The following is a 24,690-nucleotide window of genomic DNA, read 5'->3' as shown; positions in this document are numbered from 1 at the left end:
AATAAAATATATTTAAGTTTTACAAAGGTAATTTTAAATTTTAGGTTGCATAAGGGCATTGGCAAATAAATATGTTTTCTAATATTAAAAATAAAATAAAAATCACAAGTTCCTAATATTACTATAGTGAAAAGGAAGTTTATAAGAATGCTCTCTTGATTTAAATATTCTATTAATAAGATTATGGTGAATAAGTGTATTTTCACATCTGATTGACTGTTTTATGATACAAGCTTAAAAAATAAACAAATTGTGTGGACAAATTTTTTAGAAGTGTTTTTTAATCATTCAACATTAATGAACAAAACAAATAATACAGAAATAATATAATAAGATATTAAGCCATCCTCTTTTAAATTTACCATAAATGTTGAAAAAATCCCAAATTTTAAGGTAATCTTTTCATAAAAGCTATTTAATTTTTCATGAGAAAAAGATTTATAGTTTTTGACACTGTTTCTCTTAAATAATAAATTAAAATAAATGGTGGATGATTGTGTATAAATGATGGGAGCATATATATACTATTTTACATTTGTGTGTCAACCCATGTGATTGATCAGAAAAATATTTAATAATTATAATTTTAATTTATTTATTTATTTTTTCCAACCAAACAACTTTGATGATATATAATATATGAAGTGGTACAAAAAATGAAACAATTATGTGACCCGAGTATATAAATATTAGATTATTTTTTATATGTAATAGAGAAATAATATAATAAGAATAAGTCATCTTCATCCTATGCTCTTTGTTTCCCTTCATTTTCAATGGCTCAACCACCTGGTTCGTAATTTCTTCCAATTCCATTTTGATTTCATTTTATCTTTCTTCAACCAATTTCAATCACAAGTAACAACATGTTGTAGATTATTCAATTTTCTATTCTCCAACCCCAATTATGTATATTAGGGTTTGTCAATCGCATATTTTATTTCGTATAGAAATGTAAATTGGAATAACTGTTGTCTGAATTTCAGTTTTCTACTTCCTGTTTGTTTGATTCATGTTTCAATTAGCTATATCTAAGTTATTCTCAGAAGATTGTTTGTATTAAGTTTTTTTCTTTATGAATCATCATTAGGCATAATTATTTGTTATATGTTCACAATAATTTATTTATGGGGATTAATTTATATTTTTTTTCAAATAAATTATATGTGAAAAACTTGATTTTTAAGGTAGCGGTAGCTATTTCATTATCACAATATTGTCCACTGCCCCTGTGCACATACCTTATATCAAAAAATATGCTATTCAGTGTGAAATGTGTAGTCTCCATGAGGTAGCTCAGTTACTAGAGCTATGAGACAAGAAGTTTTAGCACCTGGGTTCATACGCGGAAGCATTGAAAGAAAATTTCGTGATTCTTTTACGAATTGATTCCCTATAAAGAGTGAATCATATTTTCACTCACAGTTTAAGTTAAAGAAAAGAAGAGTAATTGGTGATGTTCACTCATCTACATGAATGAGTTACAACAACAAAAAAATAATTTTATCCTGAAATATTTCTCCTCGGAATCTATACAATTTTCATCTCCCCTAACCGCAGTCAAAAACTTTGCGTATAAAAAATGTTAAATATATACTCTTATTTCTTTATTACCCGCTATGATAAGAAGAACTCAGTATATGAGAGTAGAACCTTTGCAGATTACACTTCATTTATCCAAGAATTTATTGTCATCTTTTTTTATAGCGTAAATGAATTTGGGTTGCAGCGAATAGTCCTCCACCAAAACCTTGGGAGCAAGCAGGTTCCTCGTCTGGTCCAGCACCTTTTAAACCCCCATCTTCCGGCACCACAAGCAGCGTAGTTGAAGCTTCAGGAACTGCAAGACCTGGGGAAATTGTTTCTAGTGCTGATAGGAATCCAGCAACTACCAACAGGAACGCTCTAGGGAGGCCTGTTCCCACAAGGCCGTGGGAGAACAATTCTGCAAATAGCGGCTACGGAGGTCTCACTTCTATAATTTTGTGTTACATTCTACCTGTTCATGCATCTCTGACATTATCCTTTTTTTGCCTATTTTGATGGATCTTTTCGTTTTTCTTATAATCATCAGGTACCATGAATTATAATTCTGGATATGGAGCTGGAATGTATGGATCTTCTCTTGGTGGGTTAGGAGGAGGGTTGTATGGAGGCGGAGGAATGTATGGTAATAGTATGTACAGGGGAGGATATGGTGGTGGCCTTTATGGGTCATCTGGGATGTATGGAGGTGGAATGTATAACAGTGGTTTGGGGGGTCCTATGGGTGGTTATGGCATGGGTGGTGGACCTTATGGAGAACAAGATCCCAATAATCCTTATGGTGCCCCTCCATCCCCGCCAGGATTTTGGATTTCAGCCCTACGTGTGGTGAGCCATATGATACTTTAGCTAACTTATATTTTCTTATATATGGATGAACAGGTACAATGGACATTGTTTCTCCCACTTAGGATACTAGATCCTTAAGTCACATAATTCTTTACCATTGACAACTTTTTTCGTAGTGTGATGGTTTCTAGGCTCTAGATCAAGTTCTATTCAATATTTGTGCAAAAAGAGCCTGAATCTCTTATTTTTTAACCATTTCTTTTCTCTCCTTTAACCTGTTGGATTCTATTAACACAGATCTGATTTTTTGTTGAAAACTTTACTTTGCATAATGTTGAACTTATTTCCCTTTAATGACAGATGCAAGGTGTGGTTAATTTTTTTGGTCGGATATCAATGCTCATAGACCAGAACACACAGGCTTTCCATTTGTTTATGACTGCACTTCTCCAGGTTGTGTTCATCAACCTCTCTCCTTTTCTTATTATTTTGTTCAGTTGCTAATTGTGTCCCCAACTCCCGTGGCTGTTTCAAGCTTGAAGCTAAAGCGACAAATTAAATCATGCACGCTCCAGGAATGTACTCAGTGCATCTTGTGTGATATTTATTTTAATATAGCAGTAGGTGTTCCATTTTCTTGTTTTCTTTGCACAGACTGTGTTACCAAATCTGTGATACTACTCTATAGTCACATGACTTTTATCAAGTGTTATGAATACAATGTAGTTTTATGTGGATACTTGGTTTCTTTCGCAGCTTTTTGATCGCTCTGGTGTATTGTATGGAGAGCTAGCAAGATTTGTGTTGCGGTTGCTCGGGATCAGACCTAAGCAGAAGAAGGTTAACCCACCAGGTCCAAATGGACAGCCACAGCATTTACCACACAATTCCTATGGAAATGTGAACTCTATGGAGGGACCAAAGGCTGCCCCAAGTGGTGCTTGGGACAATGTTTGGGGAAATGACCCCACTCAATAATGATGTGCTAGATTTACTTTGCTTAAAGATTGTGTCCAAATACTGTCAAAAGAAGAAACAACAGCATTCAGAATGAAATCATCTTATCCTGAAGCTACAAAAGTTGTTGGTTTTCTTTGTTTGGACTTATAGGCATGTAAGAATTTTAAATTTCCAAGATGCTTCAAAATAAATATCCATCCCCCATGTTGAGTATAGATTTTTTTTTTGGAAATTTGATTAAAGTTGTATCAATAATGCATATGATTCTTAACATATAAAGTGTAAAAAAAATTACATTGTTAAGGACATATTATTTTCTCTAGATGTTATTGTCACTCTAAATTACTTATTCATATTTCTTACCAATAATTTATAATTTACTTTTTATATTTTCAAAACTTGTAATTGATTAATTAAACATTGATGGACAATGAGTATCAAATTATGAATAGCATCACTGCACAGATAATATAGAAAATTCACAACCTTTTCAAGTTTCTTCCAAATTTTGAGCAACTATTTTACTTAAATTGGTTGTTGCTCTTCTTTTAAATAAAATTTTCCTCTTTTCTTTTACCTTTGTAACTAGATTTTTTTCTACGTTCATTCTTTATGAGATCTTCTCATACGGGTCAAATACTATTCTTAATGATAAACATTAAATAATAATTCTCATATATTGTATATTGACTTTAATATCCATGTACCTACAATATCAAGATTTTTACTTAATCACTGTATCCTTGCATTAATTTTATAATGATAACGAACATATTAATTATGAATAATTGATAAAGTATATTATATATTAAACTCCTCTAAAAACTTTATGTATTAGTTTTTCTCATCATGAAAAATATATCTTACAAAATATAATTATTATGTTGATTTACATGATATTTATTGTTTTTTTAATAAATTACTTTTATTTATAATCATTAATTTTTCCACTCATCATATAAATTAAAAATTAATCAAGAAGACATTAATCTAATAATGTAAGGTTATATTAGATCACAGATCAAAATACCAGTATTTAATTTATAAGAACAATATTTATTGGGGGAATGAGAAATGTAGCAAAAAAAAGATTACTTCTTTAGTATTAAATAAGAGGGAACGTTAGAATAAATAATTGATAAAGTGATAAATAATAGAAAATGGAATAGATAAAGAGTAAGAAAGGAATAAGCAATGATTAGTAGAAGAAAGCAAAGAAATGAAAATTGTGTTGCACTCACTACTCTCTACTTCTGAAATAATTAAGCAATTAAAAAACAGGATTGTGGATTTTTGATTTTTGATTTTTGATTTTTGATTTTTGATTTTTGAATTGAAGCATGAAGAACGATGACAACAACAATCCAGAACAACAACATAAGAACAACAACAAAGATAACACCAACATTGGTCTCATAGATTCCAGATTCAATCAAACCCTTATTAATGTTCAAGGGTATCTATACTTCTTATCTCATTTTTATTTATTTTTTCATTTTAGATTTCAATTTTATTTTGTTAACTCCAGAATTATGCTTCTGGGTTCGTTGATCTTCACCCGTTGATTATTTTATTCGTGGGATTTGGTAAACCCATCTAAAAGTTTGATTTTTTGTTGTTTATTCTTAATATTAGGATCATGGTTTCTGATGCATGAAATTCTAGGACATGGTTTGGAGTATTTTGTGTGTGTGTGTGTGTTTGATAGAATGAGAATCCAATATTCCAATATTGATGTGATCTTGGATTTCAAAATGAATGGTTCCATTTCTTAGTGTTCTCATTTATTGATTGCTGTGAAATGCTGCATAATGTGAGCTGGGAAATAATCTCTGGAGGTTTGTAATCCGGAGATTATTGTCTAGCCAATGGTGTTCCGGAGATTATTGTCTAGCCTATAAATGAGAACACTAATGAGAACACAATAGGCTAAACAATAATCTCCGGAGGCAATGATGTAAAGGTTTTAGATGGGGGCCAACTATTAGGCCAGGTCCTAGTAGAGGGAATGTTTTCCGTCATGTGAATGTGCCGAGGGAGAAAAGTTAGTTAGACCAGCCCACATTATAGGGAGTGTATAGGGGGTAAGGTGAGGGCAGTGTGGATTTCATTGGGATAGTGTGTCTGAGAGTGTCTCTCAGAAGAGCTTGAGCTCTGGTAGGAGAAATTGTATTTCTCGGGTTTACATCCAATAATAATACAAATCAGTGATCTTTCTATTTTTGTGTTAGTGTTCATAGTATTCCATCATGCTTACAATAGAAAGCATATAAGTTTGATACAATTGATGGTAATTTACATTCTTTCTTTATCAAGGTTACTCAAAGGTCGTAGCATTCCTGGTAAAATATTGTCGAGCCAGAGGGTAGACCTGCCAGATATCTCAACTTTATACTCACCAACTTACAACAGGAGCTTGTCATACAATACTGCTGGCACAAGTGATCACACATCTGAGACAAGAGAGGTGATTTTAGCATTTCATATTTTGTGATTATATGTTCTTGTATATAGTCATATATCTCTTTAAGACTGATGGGTGGCGATTTATCAAGTGAGACTTTTATTCTTGACACAGGATGAAGTTCACAGCACAAGCAAGCCAATTGGTCCTTCCAATGAGAATAAGCTAAAAATATCAACCTCCCCGGTAGAGAACTCATCTGAACTAGACCTGAAATCTTCCGTAGGTGGTAGAGCTACAGATTCCGTAAGAGTTATGAAGTTCACTAAGGTTCTTTCTGAGACGATGGTTATATTAGGTACTTCTTTATTTCTGTTTTCTTTTATGGCAGTTGCTGACTTGTTCCTCAACATAGATCAATACATACAGTTTGTAAGTGGATTGATTGTGAATGAAAAGAGAGTTATATGTTATCAAACCTACCGTTCCCAAAGCCAGGAGAAGTGAGGGTTTCCTTAAGTTTCTCAAACCACTGCCTCGGTGCCTGCTTTAGCCCATAGACAGCTTTATGAAGCTTATACACCAAGCCCTTATTAGAATGTTTAAAGCCAAGAGGCTGCTGCATGTACACCTCCTCAGTTAACCATTTAAGAAAGCATTGTTTATATCCAATTGCTCTAGAGGCCAATGATGAGTCATGGCTAGAGTGAGAAGTATTCTTCTAGTAATTGGTTTAACCACAGGACTGAATGTTTCATTGTAGTATTTTCCCTCTTTTTTGATGAAATCCCTTAGCTACAGGTCTAGCTTTATATCTGCTTACTGAACCATCTGGGTTTTGCTTAATGCTTAACACCCACTTACAACCAATGACTTGCTTATGTAGTGGCAAAGGGACCAAAGAGCAAGTTCCTAGTCCCTATTAGAGCGTTATATTTCTCGTCGTCGCAGATTTCCGTACTGGAATATGAAGAGCACTCCTGGCATTAGGTGGTTCAACATGTGTGAGAAAAACCTTGGGATGAATCTGTTTAGAAATTCCTGATTTTGACCTGGTGTGCATGGAATGAGTAGAAAGAGGTAATGATGATAAAGGACCAGAAGTATGAGTCATAAGAGTTACTAGGAACAGCATGACAAGGTGCAACCATATTCCTAGTGTTTTCCTGACTACTATCAGGTTCAGTAGGTACATCTGAACTCCTAGTGTTTTCCTGAATGCTATCAGCACTAGTGGGTACATTAGAAGAATCAAGAGCAACAGGAGAACCGATTGGAGATGCAGCATTGAGTTGAACAGGATACAAAGAAGGAAAGGTAGAGATCGAAGAAGGAAAACTAATGGAAGAAGGAGGAGTGTAGTGTTTAACATTAGGTAAATTAGATGTAGTAGATAAACTAGGTCCCAAAGATGGAATAGAAAGCATATTCATTCAAGAAAAAAACATCGCTAGATGATTATTTTACCCTTTGGTCAAGCATTTGTATCCCTTACTTGATGTAGAGTAGCCTAGAAGAGTCTATTCAGAAGACCTGAACTCTAGTTTGTGTTTGTTATAAGGCCTAAGATGTTGAAAGCAAGAGCAACAGAACACTTTTAAGGACAAATATGTGGGATCCTTACCAAACAGGAGGGTGTGAGGATACTCTGCTGTTAGACAAAGTAGAAGAAGGAAGTCTATTTATCAAGTAGACACAAGTAAGAAAGGCATGATCCCAGAATGTTATTGGAAGGTGGGTATGACTGTATGAGCAAGCAGTGCCAAGCCTGTTTCAACTATATGCCTATGGTACCTTTTAAATGTCCAATTTTGACGATGAGTGTGTGGACAGGTTACTCTATGCATGATTCTTAACGAGTGTTAGTAGTGAAAGACCTGAACTCACCTCCAGTCACTAGTATCCATTTAATTTTCAATTTATCTAAAAAAATTCAATTTTCCAGTGATGATGCACACCTTATATTTCCTTCATCTGAATCTATATTGTAGAGAAGTTGCGGGAGTTAGCTTGGAGTGGCGTTCCTGACTATATGCGTCCTACAGTGTGGAGACTTCTCTTGGTAAGACCTATCATCTTCAGCTATTTCTCTTGCTTAAGTACAAGCTTTCATGACATCTACCTGTCATAAGAACTGAGAAGCATGATAACAATAAAGTTTGGAGTTCAGATAAGAACTTACCAGGATATGTTGTTTCTTGTTCTATTTTGGTGATATCTGAGATTAAAAAGGCAGCCAAGTTTACAAGGCTCCGACCTAGTGTGGTTTGGGGATAGTAAATGCAACCTTAGCCCCAACATCATAAAGGATGTTTCTAGGATTTGAACTCGTGACCTCCAGGCCACGACCTTACCATTGTGCCAAAGCTCACATTCTGATATTTGAGATTAGAAAAGGAAAAAAATTGTTGTGGATGGGGTGTAGGGTTATTCTTACACAGAGATCTTGATACTTACATGGATTTATTTATTTAATTGAAATAAAGCCATGCAGAAGATTTTAGAAAAGAAAAATGAGCAGCACTTAGCCGATGTAATAATTTTAAAGACAATAGCTCAACATTATTTGACCTCCTCTCGCATGTTTTCTATGGATAGTTTCTTTATTCTTGGGAACTTAAAGATAAACTGCCAACAGGGATATGCACCACCTAATTCTGATAGAAGGGAGGGAGTTTTGAAAAGGAAGCGCCTTGAGTATCTTGAATGTGTTTCTCAGTGCTATGATATTCCTGATACAGAACGCTCAGATGATGAGATCAACATGCTTCGCCAGGTATTCTCAGTTACAAAATATGCGTATCTAAATTCTTGGTTAAAGTTTCTTTTTTAACTGGTTGCATTGTATGTTTGTTAGATTGCTGTTGATTGTCCAAGAACTGTACCAGATGTTCCATTCTTCCAGCAGCAACTAGTTCAGAAATCACTGGAGCGTATTCTTTATACATGGTTAGATACTTAATTTCAGTTGCATTGGTTTTTGGGCCAGATATTATTCTTAGGCTAGTGTTCTTTGTTAACGGTTTTTCTGAGGCGATATGTGGCTCTTTTCTTGTCTAAAAAATTTATAGAACTTCTACAAGGTGGGACTGTTGCTTACTTTTTGGGTATTGTGCTCTATCTAATCTGAAACAGTTAGTAAATGTAGTTAGTGCTGTAGGTTAGTGTATGTTGCATAGCTTTTATTGTTAGATATCCTTGATATTTACGCTCCAGAAAACTGGTGCATATGATGGATTGACTTCATTGATTTTCACACTAAGCCTTGATACGGTTCTGTTTATTGTACTAATTATAATCTTGATGGGTAGTGCAAAGATTCCCTTCAGAAGATGTTGAAAATAATTCCCTTCAGAAGATTCCCTTTAGAGCAACTTAGGTACAGAAAATAGGACAAAGAATGTAGAACCACAATCGACCCCTATGAGTAGATTTTCCATTTTAAGTGTGTCATGTATATATCAATTTGACGATAGATACTCTTCAGCTGTTTAACCTCAGTCATCCTTTGTTGACTATTTTTTTCCATCCTGAATGTATGCTTTTGTTATTCTGATTGTTTTTATATTGCTTTTCTGATCTTCTACCAGGGCGATTCGTCATCCTGCAAGTGGATATGTTCAGGGGATAAATGATCTTGTTACGCCATTTTTAGTCGTTTTTCTTTCAGAACACTTAGAAGGGAGTATAGATAATTGGTCAATGTCTGATTTATCTTCAGATAAAATCTCTAGTATAGAGGCTGATTGCTATTGGTGCTTGTCAAAGTTGCTTGATGGTATGCAAGACCATTACACATTTGCCCAGCCGGGAATTCAAAGGCTTGTTTTTAAGTTGAAGGAACTAGTCAGGAGGATCGATGGTAACCTTTTTTCTCAAGCCTGTTGTTTCGTTAAGAATCTTCCTACTTGCATGAAATCATGAATGTAAATGCCTCACTTTTGCATGCGGATCTGTATTTTATTAAATTTACCAAACATTCCTATTTTTATGTATGTTATATTATTTTCCGTATATTTCCAAATACAATCTGATATTTCATAGTGAAACTTTTGAGCTGCACCAGAGCCTGTTTCAACCCATATGGAGCAGCAGGGACTGGAATTTCTTCAATTTGCTTTCCGTTGGTTCAATTGTCTTCTAATCCGTGAGGTTTGCTCTGAAAAACTATCATTTGTTCCCTTATAGGTGTGATGGTTTGTTTTCTCTAGAAGAACTTCATATGTTATGCTATAGTAATTGAATATCAAGATAATACCTGCAACAACTTTAGTATGATTTTATGTTTGTTAAATCTGATGTCTGGTTTATGCATTTAGGTACCCTTCAATCTCGTGACACGCCTTTGGGACACATATCTAGCTGAAGGAGATGCCTTACCAGATTTCCTTATCTATATATTTGCCAGCTTTCTTCTAACGGTAAGCCAGCATGCTTTGGCCTTTTCACTAATATAACCTATTTTGAATTAAATTTCATTGATGAGGAAAAGTATTCATTGGTCAATTTGTTAATGCATCTTTTTTCCCGTCTGGTACATTTCAGAAATCAAACTTGTATTTTGGGCCACTCTAGTACTTTACTATACAATGCATTGTGACATTTACCACTGAACAAAGTTCTGATTTAGTGTCATGTGTAGTTTGCATTGGACCTTTTGTGCTTTACAACCTAACATGCTATTGCTAGTTCTGAACTACCCTATAACCTTATATCATTACATAACAGTTTATTGATGATTAAGGTTTAGAAGCTCTATGCTGGATTGGTTGTATGCAATGCTAAACTCATGTTATCCATAATAAATACATTAGTTCCTTTTAGGATGCCTAGTTATACATACCTCCAGTATGTTTCTATGCAGCACTGTGCCTCTTGATTTTCTTTTCATATGTTCTTATAGTTACTAAGAGGGTCAGTTTAGCGCAACGGTAAGGTTGTTGCATAGTGATCATGAGGTCACAAGTTCAAATCATGCGACCAGTCTATTCGCTCGTGGGGTAAGGCTGCGTATAATGGGAGCCTTGTGCACTGGGCTGTCCTTTTATGTTCTTATCGTTACTAAGTGGAAGCCTCGTGAGCTGAGCCACCCTTTTTTATATTCTTATCGTTACTAGTCCTGTTTAGGAGGGGATGTTATTCTATGTGCATAAAAATAACTGAAGAATGCAATTCTAGCATCCCAGCCATATTTTAACCATGATTATGCAGTTGATAGTGAATATTTTCTATGATTGTTATTTCAGTGGTCAGATAAGATCCAAAAGCTTGATTTCCAAGAGTTGGTAATGTTCCTTCAACACCTTCCAACTGAGAATTGGAGTGACCAGGAGCTTGAGATAGTGCTTTCACGTGCATTTATGTGGCACAGCATGTTCAACAACTCTCCTAGCCATTTATCTACCTGACCAACCAATTATGATTTTCTGTATTTACTTATTCTATCTTCTCTTTTTTCTCACTCTTTCAATCAAAAACCATTGTCCTTTTTAGTATGTGGTGTTTTTATTTCTTATAGATGAACTCATTTTTTCAACAAATTTTTACATGTATCCTAATATCTTGTAAAGGATAAATAATAATGAACAGGAGACAGAAAGATCTTATTTTTGTTGTATTATTTTCTAAAAGTATATTCTAGTAATATATGCAACCAATGATGGTTGTTTTTCATTTCTTTTGAAAAAGAAATTATTGGTTGATGATAAGATTAGGGTTAAGCCTAATATTAAAAATGTATATAGAATGGGGAATATGTAAGTCTAGTTAGAGATTTCCTAATTGTAGTATATTTCCTAAAATATCCTAAAGTAGTTAGTTTGTTAGGCTTTCTATAATAATTTGTTAGTTAGGCTATAAATAGGAAATCGATCTCTTGGATGAGGGGGAGTTAATTCAGAAGTAAATTCTGATTGTGGAATCAGGGGAAAGGATGTGGGACCTTTTGGGGAAAGGACGTGGGACCTTTTGTACATCTCAATTCTTGTTATTATTTCATTCTTTCTAATAATATTCTTGTTCTTCATCTCAACCAATAATCACATTGATTCTTGTTTAGGGTATTGTTTAACATTAATTCATTTCTTTCTTCTTTTGATCTTATCGGTTCACTTCATGGATCCCAAATTCATTTTATGATAATAATTTGGTATGGTTTTATATCAAATGAAGATTTTGCTTAGTTGACTTGAAGATGTGAATCTAGTTAAGGAAAGTGAAAAATCACTAAATTAATGCCCCAAAGACATCTAAAATGAAACTGAACCAAAATGTATTTTTAAGCTACATCTAACAGCAATTGCTCTATGTGCCTCTCATATTTCTCATTCTTAGTGGCACTTTCAACATGAAACATGAGAAATTTTTTATTTCCAGAAACTAGTTTTGGTATAATCAAGAGCTTTACCACACTCTACTGGTAATAAATTAATCTATTTTGGTATATATAACTGAAATATTTAATGATTGTTGCTCAATGAACCAATGTCTTTGACATAGTATAATGTTTGTTTGATTTTTTATATGTAAATATTACTAATATTAATATCTGTTGTGGGTGAGATCGGAACCTTTAACTTTTTCACTTAATTCCTTAAACCCTTAACACAATACATGCCTGTAATATCCAATGATTATCTCTCACATGAACTGATAACTTTGACATAGTACAATGTTTGTTTTTATAGGTAAATGTTACTATGTTAGTATTTGTGGTGAGTGAGATTCAAACCCTTAAATTCCTTAAATCTTTTAGTATAAGTATATAACTATCGTACCACCTTATAACTTAATTTTTTATTTTTTAAAATTTATTGTTGACGAGACTCGAACTTTCAACATCATTTATTCTTTAAACTTTTTACCATATCCTTAAACTACTTTATCACTCTAGTTAGGGGTGAGCAGGACCAGGCCATACCCGCTCACACGACATGGTCGATCATGATCGAGTCCAAATAGGATTGGGTCTAGGACCGAATTCAGGTTCCAAAAATAGACTCAGTCAATATTTAGGGTCGGGTAGGGACCAAGCATGACCCGACCCATCCTGTCCCAGGGTCACTCGCTCATCATGTTAGTATGTGTTTCTACTCAAATGTGTATAGAGTAATGATACTCTTTTGATCAAAAGTATCATTTATTCTTTAATTTTTCCATAATATATACATGATTAATAATACATATATACATATATCATTTTATATATCAAACTACATATTCATAATAATAAATAATACTGAAAAATCTTTATCTAAAATAAGTATACATTATATTTAATCGGGTCTAGAATCAGGTCGGAGTTCAAAATAGTGACCCAACTAATATTTAGGATCGGGTAAGATAAACTTTAACCTATCCCAACCCGGCCATGCTCACCCCTTGTGGAACAAGTTGAGCCTTATTAGACTCTGGTTTGGTTAATAATAAATAGAGTCTGAGAACATGAAACCGTGTTTTGAGTGAGAAGTGATTATCGAAAGAAAAATGGGATTATCAAGTTCAAAGCGAGTAGAGAAATCTCTATCAAACTCACCCGAATTCAACTCATCATGTGATTCAGCTTTCTCTCACTGTCTCTCTCTCACTCAACACTCTTTCAACGCCGTCTTCCCTTATCAGCTCAAATCCGCCTCCGATCACCTCCACTCCCTCCTCCTCCCTCAACTACCACTCATCCACACGTGGCTCCCTACACCGCCCGATCGTACTCGCGTCGATTCAGCCCTGCGTGTCGTCACGCGCCAAACCACCAACGATGAAACTCTTATTGGGAATACTCTCTTCAGAGAATGGGCTCTTCGGCTTTACACTGATGCTGTTGTATCTGCTGCTTCTAAAGCGGTTATTCTCAGAGTTCCGGTTGGTGTTGCTGGTATTGCTGGGATTGGAGCTGTTTCACGCGCCGGTGGTCATGTCGTTGGAACCGCGATTGGGGTTTACTCGCTTGGTGTTGTGGTTTCTATTTTCCTTGGTTTATCTGGGTAATTAATAATTCGTAATCATTTTCTATGTCCATGTCATTAATCACTTTGATGTATAGTTTATCGTTTCTTTAATATATGTTGGTGTAAATAATTTTAGTTTATCAATAACCATATTATCTTAAGTTCAAATGTTCGATTTATGGGGGTCATAATTGGGAAAGATAACCACAAATCGGAGGAGTTAAAAAATGAAGAGATACATAGATAATACAAAAAAACTGTATTATCATAACTTAAATCCATATTGTTACCAATCGACATTTGCGTTGATTTAGTAGTATAATGTATTGCTAAATCACATTATCATTAAAATGTTAAATATTTTATTTTTGAGAGCAACACTTATTAAAATGAATAATCATACAACCTGAAAATGATTAGTTTATAGGATAAGTGAATATATTGTTGATACCAAATAATTGAATTCAACCACAATTATGATTACATTATTCCACATGATACTAAGTTCAACCAATTCGCATTGGGAAAAATATATATATCGATAGGGTAAAAAAATTTTATACTGTTACTATATCATCCACCATTGATTTTTAGTTATCAGTAACTTTTAAATAAAAGTATTACAAATGAATGGTCAATGATGCACTGGCTGTGTATAAATCTTTACACTATCAGTGCACACATTTTACACTCTTTCCCATTTTGCCCTCTTCTATATTTTTTTTATAAATTATGGGTGACCTTCCAGTGTTCCTTACCTATGAAGATAAGGGTAAGAATATGTCAAATATCTTATGTATATAATTTTATATATTGAAAAAATAATATCAAGAAGACTTCCTTTATTTATAAAGGAAGAGACATGTGATATTTAAGATTGTATTCAAAAGTTGGTTCTAATAGATAATTAAGATTAGTTTTAAGTCTTTAAATCTATAATTTCAAAAATTAGTCTCATCAAATATTTAGAACAGAACACATCATAAATTTTATGCATCCATTCATATACTTATGGTAAGTTATGCATTTACTTATTTTCTTGTTGGTGTTTTCTTCTGCATAAAGTTCAATATTTTGTACAAGACTACAAGTTAAACAAAAATTGAGCTAGTTAGTTTCCTTATGGATGAGAGCAAGCGGAGGGTTGTTAAATTTAATTCTATTATTATTTGGATTTTGTGAACAATTTTTAATTTTAAAAATTTAACTCCAACACTTTTCAATATATTTAATGCCTAATTCAGCCAACAAAAAGTCTAAATTTCAATTAGTTCATTATTCACATAATGATAAATACATTTGATAATACAGAAAATACATTATTTTCAACACAAAGTTATTTTCTATTTCCAACTATTTATTTGTAAGAAAATTAACATATTGTTTATAAACTCTATCAATTTTTTTCAAAAATGGTGTAAGCATAACTCAAAGTTTGATTTAAACGTTGGCTATAAATCAATCATGACGTAACTAATATGATGGAATAATTTCCAAATTCAAATTAAAGTGTTCATACTAATTTAGAAACACATTTATGCATTAATATAATATTTTGTTTCATTGGATCAAATTTCCAATTTCAATTATCTTTCATCCTATCCATCTAAGATAATTAATTTGAATTTGACTATTAACGATAAATATTTGAAAATAATATAGAGTTCATATTTTGCTTCAAAACACTTTCTCTCTCTCTCTCTCGCGATCGGAGCGAGGGAATCCAAACTTCGCCGCCGTTCTCCGCCGCACCGGTTTCTGTCTCCGTCGCATTTTCCGGCATCTTCATCCTCCAACCGAATCATCCCTCTTTTCATCTCCAGCTTCCACTGGAATCGATCAATTAAATTGTGATCAAGCTCTTATAGGTATTCTATTTCTCTTTTCAATTCGTTTCTTAGTGGCTTGTCTTGCTCCTCGTTGATTTTACTATTATGAATTTATGTAATTTATTGATCATATTGGTATTGCTGTTGAAATTTGAGTTTTCATAGGAGCCATAGATTCTGAAATAGGACCTTGGAGTTAGAGATGAATTAAACTGTAAATAATATTTACCGTATGAAATAATTAAGTAACATTTGAATCTGTACACACAGACGCTTTGATAATGGATTTTTTTAATCACACTAATAAGTGACTTTTAGGGTTTGAAATAAATGGAACAACAATAACCGAGCTTGATCGGCTACATTGATTGATCGACGACGACGTCATACTCTATCATAAATAAATGGAAAAATGTTATAATCCTGTAAGCAATAGAAGCTACATATAGGGTCATTAGGGTGGCAATGTAGGTTGGATACCTAATGTGAATGGTTTGGAGAACTAGAACTGGAACAGAGAAGGGAACCTCTTCTGTCTGCAATTTGGTTCCTCCCAGAATCTAATATTCGATCCATTTTCCAAGTGCTACAGATTTTGTGTAATAGTAAGATTATGTTTGGAATAGGTCATGGGAACAAGGGAGGGACTAGAGAGGGTAGACAATGTTAGGAGTTGAGGGGGTGGGGGGTTAACAGGGTAATTTCGTAACAAAACCTTGAGTTTCCCATGTGTAAGACTTGCTTGTTTACTTTTGACACTATACAAACATATCCTGAGGCATTTATTTCTTTATTTTAATGCATACATATTGATGTAAGTGCCACTAAGTACCATTTGGAAATGACAAAGGTATCATTATGGGTATCAAGGGTGGTATGTTCCCCTCCAACCTTGAGTTTTCCGCTGAGCTAAGTCACACTGTTGTCCGTTTATTTTTAGTCTTCACAGTTCACACCATGTAAATATATTTTGATCCATTTGTTCATTATTTTAATGTGTGTCCTGTAAGCTTCACAAAATACAATTTTAAAATGGCATTTACAATTGGAGTTGATTTTTAAATTTTTGAAGCACTAGGAATTTTGAGTGATGAACATCTTTAACATTCAAAGTTTTTGTAGTTTGTCTCCTCACAAATTTTCCAATCATTGATTTCTTGTATGGGTATGTTTATATCTTAATTTATATATATGTAATACAATAAGTCTAGCTGTTTTTACTGCTCAAAGTTTCCATTTTTATGATTGGCCCAAAGTGCTGTTTGCACCCTGCTAGATACATACCAAAGCTTGCAAGGATCAGAGATGCGCTTTATCATTTATGATGGCCTTTGAATGTGAATTAATAATTTAGTATTCATTCTTCCAAAAGCCCCCCACATCATAAGAAGAAAAAAAAAGAAAAAAAGTATAAATGTTCAATGAATATTTTGTTGTTGTTGTTTGACTAGTGGCAACTGTGATGCATTGTGCCGGAACCTTGGCTGAGTCAACCATTGATTTGTGTTTTAAAACTATGTTGTAATCTTAATTGAAGTACAGGGATTACTGTTTTATGAATAGATATTTATTCTTTCTTTTCCCATCTACTGTAGAATGTACCCTGTAAATTGATTTTCTATGTATTCTAGGTCAGTGGGGAAGGGGCTGTAAATCATGATGAATTTGCAACAAGCTGGGCAGCCTAAATCGTCTAATGGATATGGCCGTAGAAAATCTGAAAGAGAAGGGGTAACAAAATCAGAGAATAAGGTCCCATCTGGAAAATTAAATTTCAATAGATTGGCCAGTACAGGTGAAATTCTGAGCTGAGTATTTTATTATTTTCTTTGTCAAAGTGTGGCTTATGTTCTCCTTGCTGATATTTGTTTTCATAGGTGCTGTGAGTGGCAGTAAAGGTGGTAGTTATGAGAGCCCTTCACATGATCGATTAGTATATATAACAACATGTCTTATTGGGCACCAGGTGGAAGCCCAGGTGAAAAATGGATCTATATACTCCGGAATATTTCATGCAACAAATGCTGACAAAGAGTTTGGTATGTTGTGTTATATACTTGTTATTGATTTTGGTGACATTGAAGAATGAAGACTTCATTTTTAATAATTGAACAGCTAACTGATGAAGAATGGATAAACATATTATTTAGAATATTTCTATTTTATATTAATAATTTGTTTCGTATTCTTTGTAATTTGAGGGTTTATCTTATTTGAATAAGATTTTTTTTATAATTTTAGTAGTTATTGTTTTATTTGGATTTTATTAGGATTGTTATACGTCGCTGATTAAATTGATTGTTGCTTCCTGTTTTCATCAATACTTTTTTTATAGGTCATATAGAATTTGACTTTGTTTACTTCTCACATTATCATTCCTATTCTTCTAGGAATCATTTTGAAAATGGTCCGCATAGTCAAGGATGGTTCTTTGAGAGGTCAGAAGTCTGGTGTAGAATTTTTCGGCAAGGCTCCTTCAAAGATTTTAATTATACCTGCAAAGGAGCTTGTACAAGTCATAGCAAAGGTTTGCTACTTATCTAGTATTCTCAAATTGCAGTGAATAGTGGTAGTTACCTCATTCAAAATCAGCAATTTTGAGTTTTTACTAGGATGTTGTATAGCAATCTTTTGAAATAGTAAAGTCTTGGTTTAGGGTTTGATGAACTGATGAAGTTGCTTTTGACACATTGCCAACTTGTTTGCTGATGATATTTTTGGTGTATCAATCATGGCAGGGTGTTGCTGTTACTAGGGATGACCTACCTAGTGAATCGCACCATGATATGCACCAGGAAATCATGGTTGATTCATTGATATCTCAATCCCGTCATGTTGACCTAGGGAGAGAATTAAAACCCTGGGTACCTGATGAAGATGATCCTCAATGCCCTGAACTGGAAAATACCTTTGATGGCCACTGGAACAGGTATTTTAACTTATTATTTGCTTATTATTTTAATAAATTTATGTAGAGCAGAATTATCCTTTTCCTTGAAACTTTGGCAATGACATGCATGCCTATTAATTGCCTTTATTCTTCGTTTTACTTAGAAGCTAGCCTAGAAACTAGTGTTTAGATTTTGCATTAGTTTTTAACAGGAACTTTCTTAAATTAGAGTCCAGCTTTTACGAATTGGAACATCAAACCGGGTTTTTATTTTTTGACAAAAAAATTAAGAGATAGATAACAACACAGACTCGTTTTGCATTAGGATATCAAAGTTCATCAAGAATAGTTACCAACAGTTATTTTTGTTCTTGTGTTGTCTCAAATATACTCTTGGACTGTAGGTCTATAACCTTTATTGGTGGGTAATTTTGCTAGAGGAATTATCAAAATTATCAAAAGGTCACTGCCACAGTTTGGCAATTTAGCTACCAATATATTCTTGATATAGCTAAAAGAAGCACAGAAATTATGTGGTATATCCTTCATTATTAAGAGTTTTGATTGTGTATATAAAGGTTTTACTACAATATATCATTATTTTACATAAAGGTTTTCTCTTTCTTTTTCTGCTGCTCCATTTTGTTTTGTGTTGGCAATTCATTCATTTAATTTTTTTAAGGGGATGGGATCAGTTTGAAACAAATGAGACATTGTTTGGTGTAAAAAGCACATTCAATGAGGAAATCTACACAACAAAACTTGAAAAAGGGCCTCAGACAAGAGAATTAGAAAGACAAGCTTTAAGAATAGCTAGAGAGATTGAGGGAGAGGATACACAAGATCTTCATCTTGCAGAGGTTTGCGTGGATTCAATATTTTTATTGTTCTTATTTTTCTTTGATCCTGGTTAATTTCAGCACTTTTGTCTATTTGAATACCATGAACTACGATTTTCTCAACAGGAAAGAGGCCTTCACATACATGAAAACCTTGATATTGATGAAGAAACTATGTTCTCTTCAGTCTATAGGGGTAAAGGTGTTGATGATAGTGGATATGATGAAAATGAGGACATGTTTGATTCACACAATTCTGATACGTTTGGTGGTACATTTGGTTCGGTCGTTAAGTGGTCCAATGAAATAAGTGGTGGAAAAGGCAATGATGGAGCTCCAACAATGGGAAATTCCTCCTATGTGGTATCTCCTTATTCCATTCTAATAATTTCCTCCTTAATAACTAAAAGTGTGGCATTTCATAATTCTTATTCATTGGGCACATGACTCACATTGTAGGACACTGGCTTGTTCTTCTTTCGATTGAGTACTACCGTATTATGTTCTTCTTTTGATTGAGTACTACCGTATTCTGTGCATAAAGCTCAACATTTATATTCAACTTACAAATAGAAACAGTTCACACAAGAATGATCCGAAATATAACTAATAATATAAGCCCATAGTAATAGTAAAGCTGACATGGTCACTGAGAGCCTGAGACTACCTTTCAGTTATGGGTGTGTGACAGAACTTTGTGGGATTTGTGAGATTTTGCCAAAAAAGAATTGGACATAAGTCATAAGAATGAAATGAAATATAGCTAATAATATAAGCCCATAGTAATAGTAAAACTGACATGGTAGCTGAGAGCCTGAGACTACCTTGTCAGTTATGGGTGTTTGTATGCAACCCCCAGTGGCAGAACTTTGTGGGATTTGTGACATTTTGCCAAAAAAGAATTGGACTGGCCAACCGCGCAAACCATGGTCAGTTCAAAGCTGGTTCATATATTCTATGGGCATGGCTGGGTCAGTTTAGTTTAAAGTTAATCTGGTCTTGCTCGTTGGTCCAGTCTGGGTTTGATAACCAATTAACCATGGTTATTATTGGGAATGGGACTAAAGACATGTTAGCTTTTATGGAGTTAATGGTGTGACTGAATAACTGATGCAGCGTGTATTGGTGTTTCATCTCTGGGGGATTTTTTCCTGAAACTTCAACTTTGAGTGATATAAAATCATGTACTATGTTCGGATCTTATGATTAATAAACGTCAAAACAGCTAGATCAGAAAAATATCCTTCAGAAAATATGAACAAAGAATCTGGCACAGGACAATTTTCTGTGTTGTGATTGTGTTATGTTCATGAATGTATTCTGTTTGAAAGTGTGCTAAAAATCCCAAGTTTCACAATGCTTTTGAAAGCGCTACAGCTTAAACATCAATACTAAATCATAGATTTCCTTGTCCAGAAGGATGTTGGTATCAAAAGTTCCTTTTCCCAAACTTTTGCCTTCTCCTTCCTCTCTTTTCATTCGACATGCTTTCTTCTCATCATACAAATTATTTTACTTCATAAATTCTGCATAATACTTTCAGTCAAGTACCGGTGTGGATTTAATCCTCTCTGGTTCGTATGATTATGCTAAGCAGTTAGCATCTGAACTCCCTGCCAAAAGCTACACATCATTGGATGGAGAAAGCAGGTATTTGTTGCCCTTTTCTCTTCTGTATATAATTATCCGTTCCCACTTAGTGATTTGTATTGTTTCCCCAATGATGGATTTCTGAAATTGAAAGCATAAATATCAGCTTTGTTATGAATTTCTCTTGTCAAACAACCTTACAGGATTCAGGAGAACTTGGTTAGTGATCTACACGGAGGCAATGGTAATACAAAGGAAGAAAGTCAGGTAGTGAGTTAAAGTTTCAGCATAATCACTCAAGCTTGTGCATACCAAAATATTTCGATGTGTTTGCTATCAGTTCCAACACCAATCTCATTATTTTTTCTTTAAATGATGCAGCAAGCTGAGGATGTTCAACTGTCAAAATCTGAGGGTTTGTGAAATTTTTCCTAAGCTTTCTGCAAGTTGACCTGATTATTGTGCCTGAAATGATGCAGATGAAACTAAACTATTCTCATATGTGTGATTTTTCTGTTTATTTTAAAGGAAGTTCAGAAGCTTTCAGAGTACTCTATAGTACTTCTGGAGGCTCTCACTTAAGTTCAAAACTTATTATATAAGCTGCCTTTTTATCATATATTTTTTCCACTGATCTTACGATATTAGTGCAGATTCAAAGGCTTCATTCTACCTGAAGAAAGATGGCTCTGATAAAGGGATATTATCTCCTAATGCCACCTCATATGCTCCTTCATCTCTTACTTCATCTAAGATTCACGAGAAGACAGGATCACCTAGTGATTTGAGTGAGGGTTCAGCACATGGCAAAGCGATTGGGGAAGCAAAATCTGTAAATTCACATCGGCTTTCTGCTCGTCCTGGTTTATCTCCAAGTTCATCAGTGGGTTCATTGTCTTCTGAGAAATCAAGTCTCAATCCCAATGCGAAGGTGTGAAAGTTCAAGATTAATTTAAAAAAAATGAATATTTTTGCTAACTTTGGTCTTTTATATTACTGATGTCTCTAACCTTCCACATTTTTTTGTTTCCCCCTCGTGTTCTTAAGGAATTCAAACTCAATCCTAATGCGAAGATTTTTATTCCATCTCAAGCACCTATTCGGCCTCCCTCCCCTGCGTCCGAGGCTTCCTTCTATTTTCCAACTACTGTACAAAATGTGCCAGGCATGCCCATGGGTATTGGAGTAAGTATTCCATGTTCAGATATTCTTTAATCTTTAGTGAGGAAAATACGTATTATGTTTTTCAGTTTTAACTTTACCTAGGTTCCTCTGTAGGGTTTTCATTTGGCAACAAATTCCATATAAGATAAGATAAAATAAGATAAGATCAAATCAGATTGGATCACATACATTTACCCTCCCCAGACCCTACCAAGTGGGAGCCTCGTGCAGTGAAATGCCATTTAGAGCATCTACTAATATATATAGGAGTTCGTAGTTATGGGATAATTGGGGGTGGAATATTTCCCCAAGACTTGCTTTGAATTTTGACTTGCATCATTAGTTAAATGGAATAGGATTTAGTGTGAAATTGACCTAATCACTCTACAATACTGTCACAATATGTGTTGTGTGGTGTGAATGTTATGATAAGTACCAGTGTGGTTGTCCAATATTGTGGTGTTTTTTACAATGATGAGTGCCTCATTATTCTGACAGGGGGCTTTAATTGTTTACAAAAAATTAACGGGGTTGCATACATTTTGTAGATTGGACCTAATTTTTCTGGGCCGCAACCTATCATATACAATCCGCAAGTAGCACAAATGCAATCTCAAGCATATTTTCATCCAAATGAGCCACAGGTATGATATCACTTGTTGTATCTCACTAGTGACTGTTGGGTGAATTTTGGTGCTTTAGGCTAACTGTTTATTATCTGATTGCAGTATGGACAGCTTCTTGGTCCTAGACAAGCTGTATACATGCCAGGCTACCTACCTGTAAGGACTAGTTTCTTTTACTCATAATTTCTTTTTAGTTTTGGGACTTTGTTAAAAACTGTGTATATTTTATGTTACATTATCTTTGTTCTTTATCCCTTTTCATTCTTTGGCTGGTAAACTTCGTATGCATAGCTGTAATTCTATATCTCACCTCGCTGTCGTTAGAAGTGTGAGAAGATACTTGATAAAATCAGCTTTCCAAATAAATACATGCTTAAGTCTCCATCTTGATGTAGACATTCTTCTTATCAAAGATGGTGATACATGAATTTCTTTGCTTGGAGTGTGATTGAAATTAAATTAAAAAGAGTTATTGGAGGTCCAAATTCGCATAATACTAAAGGTTGAAGTTGTTGGGCTGAAATATAATCATGATAGTTTGTTTCTTGGATGAAAATAAGCATCATTTTGTAAGCTTTACTTTTGAGCATTCAAATTATCTTTATTACCCTGATTATTCTGAACTGAATTTGAGCAGTCTTAGCTATCATTCATTATATAGTTTTGGGAACTTATGCGCTTAATCTGGGAAATAAATCTTCTGAATCTTACAGGAAATGCAATACAAGGGACGCGAGTATTGATAATTTGACCGGTTGTGCATTCTTGGCAAGTCCACTCCTTGCCTGAAAAGAATGAACTCAATGGATAGCTTGAAAACTTTTAAATGATGATATCTGCAGCTTATGGGAAGATTCCATGAAGGCTTTATTTACATATTCCATGCAAGCTTGATGTTTTGGGATATACTTTTATGACCTCTAGTGTTTCTCAGGTTTTGGTGGTGTAATAACTTAAGCTCAGATTGACCACCTTGTTTTCCCTGCTTAATATTTTGCAACATTTACTTTTACCTATTATCCAATATACTGACCCTTAAGATATGCCTGCATCCATGACATGCACATTTGTTATGTGTTACCATTGTTTATGTTAATTTCCCAGGTCAGTGACATGCTCATTCACTACTACCTGCTAAGTAGCCCTGAAATGGTTTTCAATGTTGATGCCAACATGTTGCAAAATGTCTTTGTTCAAATGCTTCAAAGGTGTGTCTGAGCGACCTCTTTTGAATTATAATGTTAATTTGTCGATTTCACTATGGTCTTATGATTCTTGATAATGTTTTTTTTGGGTGGATGGTCTTATGACTCTAGAATCCAGATGGAGTGATATATATGCACTTTCAGTATAAAGATTTACGCATAGTTTATACATTATTCACCATTCATTTGTATTATTTTTGAAGAGTCAATGATGATGAAAAATAAATAGTGAATAATGTATTGACGGTGTATAAAACATATATACTGTCAGTCCATACATTTTTTTTTTGTCATCCTGATAATGCTTTGAGTACATCCTTCCACTTACTAGCAAAGTTACTTGCTTTAATATTAGTTGACTTATAGAAAAGGAAAAACTAAATTATATATAATTAAATGATAAAATTGAAAATAGGAAAACTGGGTGACATATGCATGTGAATAATATCCTTGCAACTTATGTGAATGGGTTGGTCCCCACATGACCCGCATATAAATGAAGAAATACTTGGAAAGTAAATAATTCAAATTTCCAAACAAAATTTGGCAATTTATATCTGTGGTGGCCCTGAGCACAGCATAGGATCATATCTACCACTATCAAAATTTTGACAATGTATATATCTCAATTTATTATCTAATTTTGTCTTTTCTTTTATATATATACATATAATATTTCTAAAACCACAAAAATATTGGAAATTAATATGGTGTCCAATTTTTGTGTAGAAAGACATTTTCCCCCATTCTCATCCTACTTCAGCTAATATGTCACTAACTCCACTTGATAAGATAGAGTTTTTAAGGTATTTAGTTTATAAGTCATGATTTGATAAGTTGATGAATGGTAAGTCATAAACGTATAAGTTAACAATTAATCAAATAATTTTATGACGTTCTTCT

General features: G+C 33.9%; 4 protein-coding genes across 15 annotated transcripts; all 4 read left to right on the top strand.

Annotated features, from left to right (window-relative positions):
- Nucleotides 725–18,778, top strand: LOC109342920 (peroxisomal membrane protein 13-like). Of its 3 annotated transcripts, none has more exons than XR_002107133.1 (6): nt 725–792; nt 1,730–1,966; nt 2,075–2,373; nt 2,695–2,787; nt 3,091–3,417; nt 18,768–18,778. XR_002107133.1 is itself a non-coding variant. In XM_019580983.1 (6 exons), the coding sequence occupies exons 1-6, from the start codon at nt 777–779 to the stop codon at nt 3,310–3,312; spliced, it is 816 nt and encodes a 271-aa protein (XP_019436528.1). In that variant the 5' UTR covers nt 725–776; the 3' UTR covers nt 3,313–3,533. The 3 variants fall into 3 exon arrangements, 2 of the variants coding, with proteins under 2 accessions (XP_019436528.1, XP_019436526.1); XM_019580983.1 differs by lacking the exon at nt 18,768–18,778 and having other exon boundaries at nt 2,075–2,097; nt 2,149–2,373; nt 3,091–3,533; XM_019580981.1 differs by lacking the exon at nt 18,768–18,778 and having other exon boundaries at nt 3,091–3,533.
- Nucleotides 4,526–11,248, top strand: LOC109342919 (GTPase-activating protein gyp1-like). 2 transcript variants are annotated; one of them, XM_019580979.1, is made up of 11 exons: nt 4,529–4,568; nt 4,625–4,750; nt 5,611–5,761; nt 5,873–6,056; nt 7,690–7,760; nt 8,337–8,474; nt 8,556–8,647; nt 9,289–9,560; nt 9,765–9,850; nt 10,018–10,119; nt 10,945–11,248. In XM_019580979.1, exons 2-11 carry the CDS (start codon nt 4,635–4,637, stop codon nt 11,104–11,106), a joined length of 1,374 nt encoding a protein of 457 aa, XP_019436524.1. In that variant the 5' UTR covers nt 4,529–4,568; nt 4,625–4,634; the 3' UTR covers nt 11,107–11,248. The 2 variants fall into 2 exon arrangements, with proteins under 2 accessions (XP_019436525.1, XP_019436524.1); XM_019580980.1 differs by lacking the exon at nt 10,945–11,248 and having other exon boundaries at nt 4,526–4,568; nt 9,743–9,850; nt 10,018–10,124.
- LOC109342921 lies at nt 13,131–13,706 on the top strand. The gene has a single exon (XM_019580984.1). It carries the CDS (start codon nt 13,184–13,186, stop codon nt 13,682–13,684), a length of 501 nt encoding a protein of 166 aa, XP_019436529.1. The 5' UTR covers nt 13,131–13,183; the 3' UTR covers nt 13,685–13,706.
- On the top strand, nt 15,300–23,780 carry LOC109342917 (polyadenylate-binding protein-interacting protein 4-like). 9 transcript variants are annotated; one of them, XR_002107132.1, is made up of 16 exons: nt 15,300–15,512; nt 17,105–17,268; nt 17,351–17,512; nt 17,864–18,000; nt 18,212–18,402; nt 19,046–19,223; nt 19,329–19,565; nt 20,746–20,852; nt 20,996–21,062; nt 21,174–21,207; nt 21,446–21,723; nt 21,840–21,977; nt 22,505–22,600; nt 22,685–22,738; nt 23,296–23,516; nt 23,687–23,780. XR_002107132.1 is itself a non-coding variant. In XM_019580974.1 (16 exons), exons 2-15 carry the CDS (start codon nt 17,130–17,132, stop codon nt 23,323–23,325), a joined length of 1,848 nt encoding a protein of 615 aa, XP_019436519.1. In that variant the 5' UTR covers nt 15,300–15,512; nt 17,105–17,129; the 3' UTR covers nt 23,326–23,374; nt 23,462–23,662. The 9 variants fall into 9 exon arrangements, 8 of the variants coding, with proteins under 8 accessions (XP_019436519.1, XP_019436518.1, XP_019436523.1 ...); XM_019580974.1 differs by lacking the exon at nt 23,687–23,780 and having other exon boundaries at nt 23,296–23,374; nt 23,462–23,662; XM_019580973.1 differs by lacking the exon at nt 23,687–23,780 and having other exon boundaries at nt 17,110–17,268; nt 23,296–23,662.

The sequence above is a fragment of the Lupinus angustifolius genome, chromosome LG03 (genome assembly GCF_001865875.1).
Source record: "Lupinus angustifolius cultivar Tanjil chromosome LG03, LupAngTanjil_v1.0, whole genome shotgun sequence".
Lineage (NCBI taxonomy): Eukaryota > Viridiplantae > Streptophyta > Magnoliopsida > Fabales > Fabaceae > Lupinus > Lupinus angustifolius.
Note: the sequence above shows the minus strand (reverse complement) of the source record. Positions and strands in the feature narration are given on the sequence as shown.

Bases quoted from the DNA above. Each gene is read 5' to 3' on its own strand.
- LOC109342920 (XM_019580981.1), top strand. The intron at 2,374-2,694 runs GTGAGCCATATG...CTTTAATGACAG, and splicing joins GGATTTCAGCCCTACGTGTG to ATGCAAGGTGTGGTTAATTT. The intron at 2,788-3,090 runs GTTGTGTTCATC...TTTCTTTCGCAG, and splicing joins TTATGACTGCACTTCTCCAG to CTTTTTGATCGCTCTGGTGT.
- LOC109342919 (XM_019580979.1), top strand. From the start codon at position 4,635: ATGAAGAACGATGACAACAACAATCCAGAACAACAACATAAGAACAAC. The intron at 5,762-5,872 runs GTGATTTTAGCA...TTCTTGACACAG, and splicing joins ACACATCTGAGACAAGAGAG to GATGAAGTTCACAGCACAAG. The intron at 8,648-9,288 runs GTTAGATACTTA...ATCTTCTACCAG, and splicing joins GAGCGTATTCTTTATACATG to GGCGATTCGTCATCCTGCAA.
- LOC109342921 (XM_019580984.1), top strand. From the start codon at position 13,184: ATGGGATTATCAAGTTCAAAGCGAGTAGAGAAATCTCTATCAAACTCA.
- LOC109342917 (XM_019580973.1), top strand. From the start codon at position 17,130: ATGATGAATTTGCAACAAGCTGGGCAGCCTAAATCGTCTAATGGATAT. The intron at 17,513-17,863 runs GTATGTTGTGTT...CTATTCTTCTAG, and splicing joins AAATGCTGACAAAGAGTTTG to GAATCATTTTGAAAATGGTC. The intron at 22,601-22,684 runs GTATGATATCAC...ATCTGATTGCAG, and splicing joins TTCATCCAAATGAGCCACAG to TATGGACAGCTTCTTGGTCC.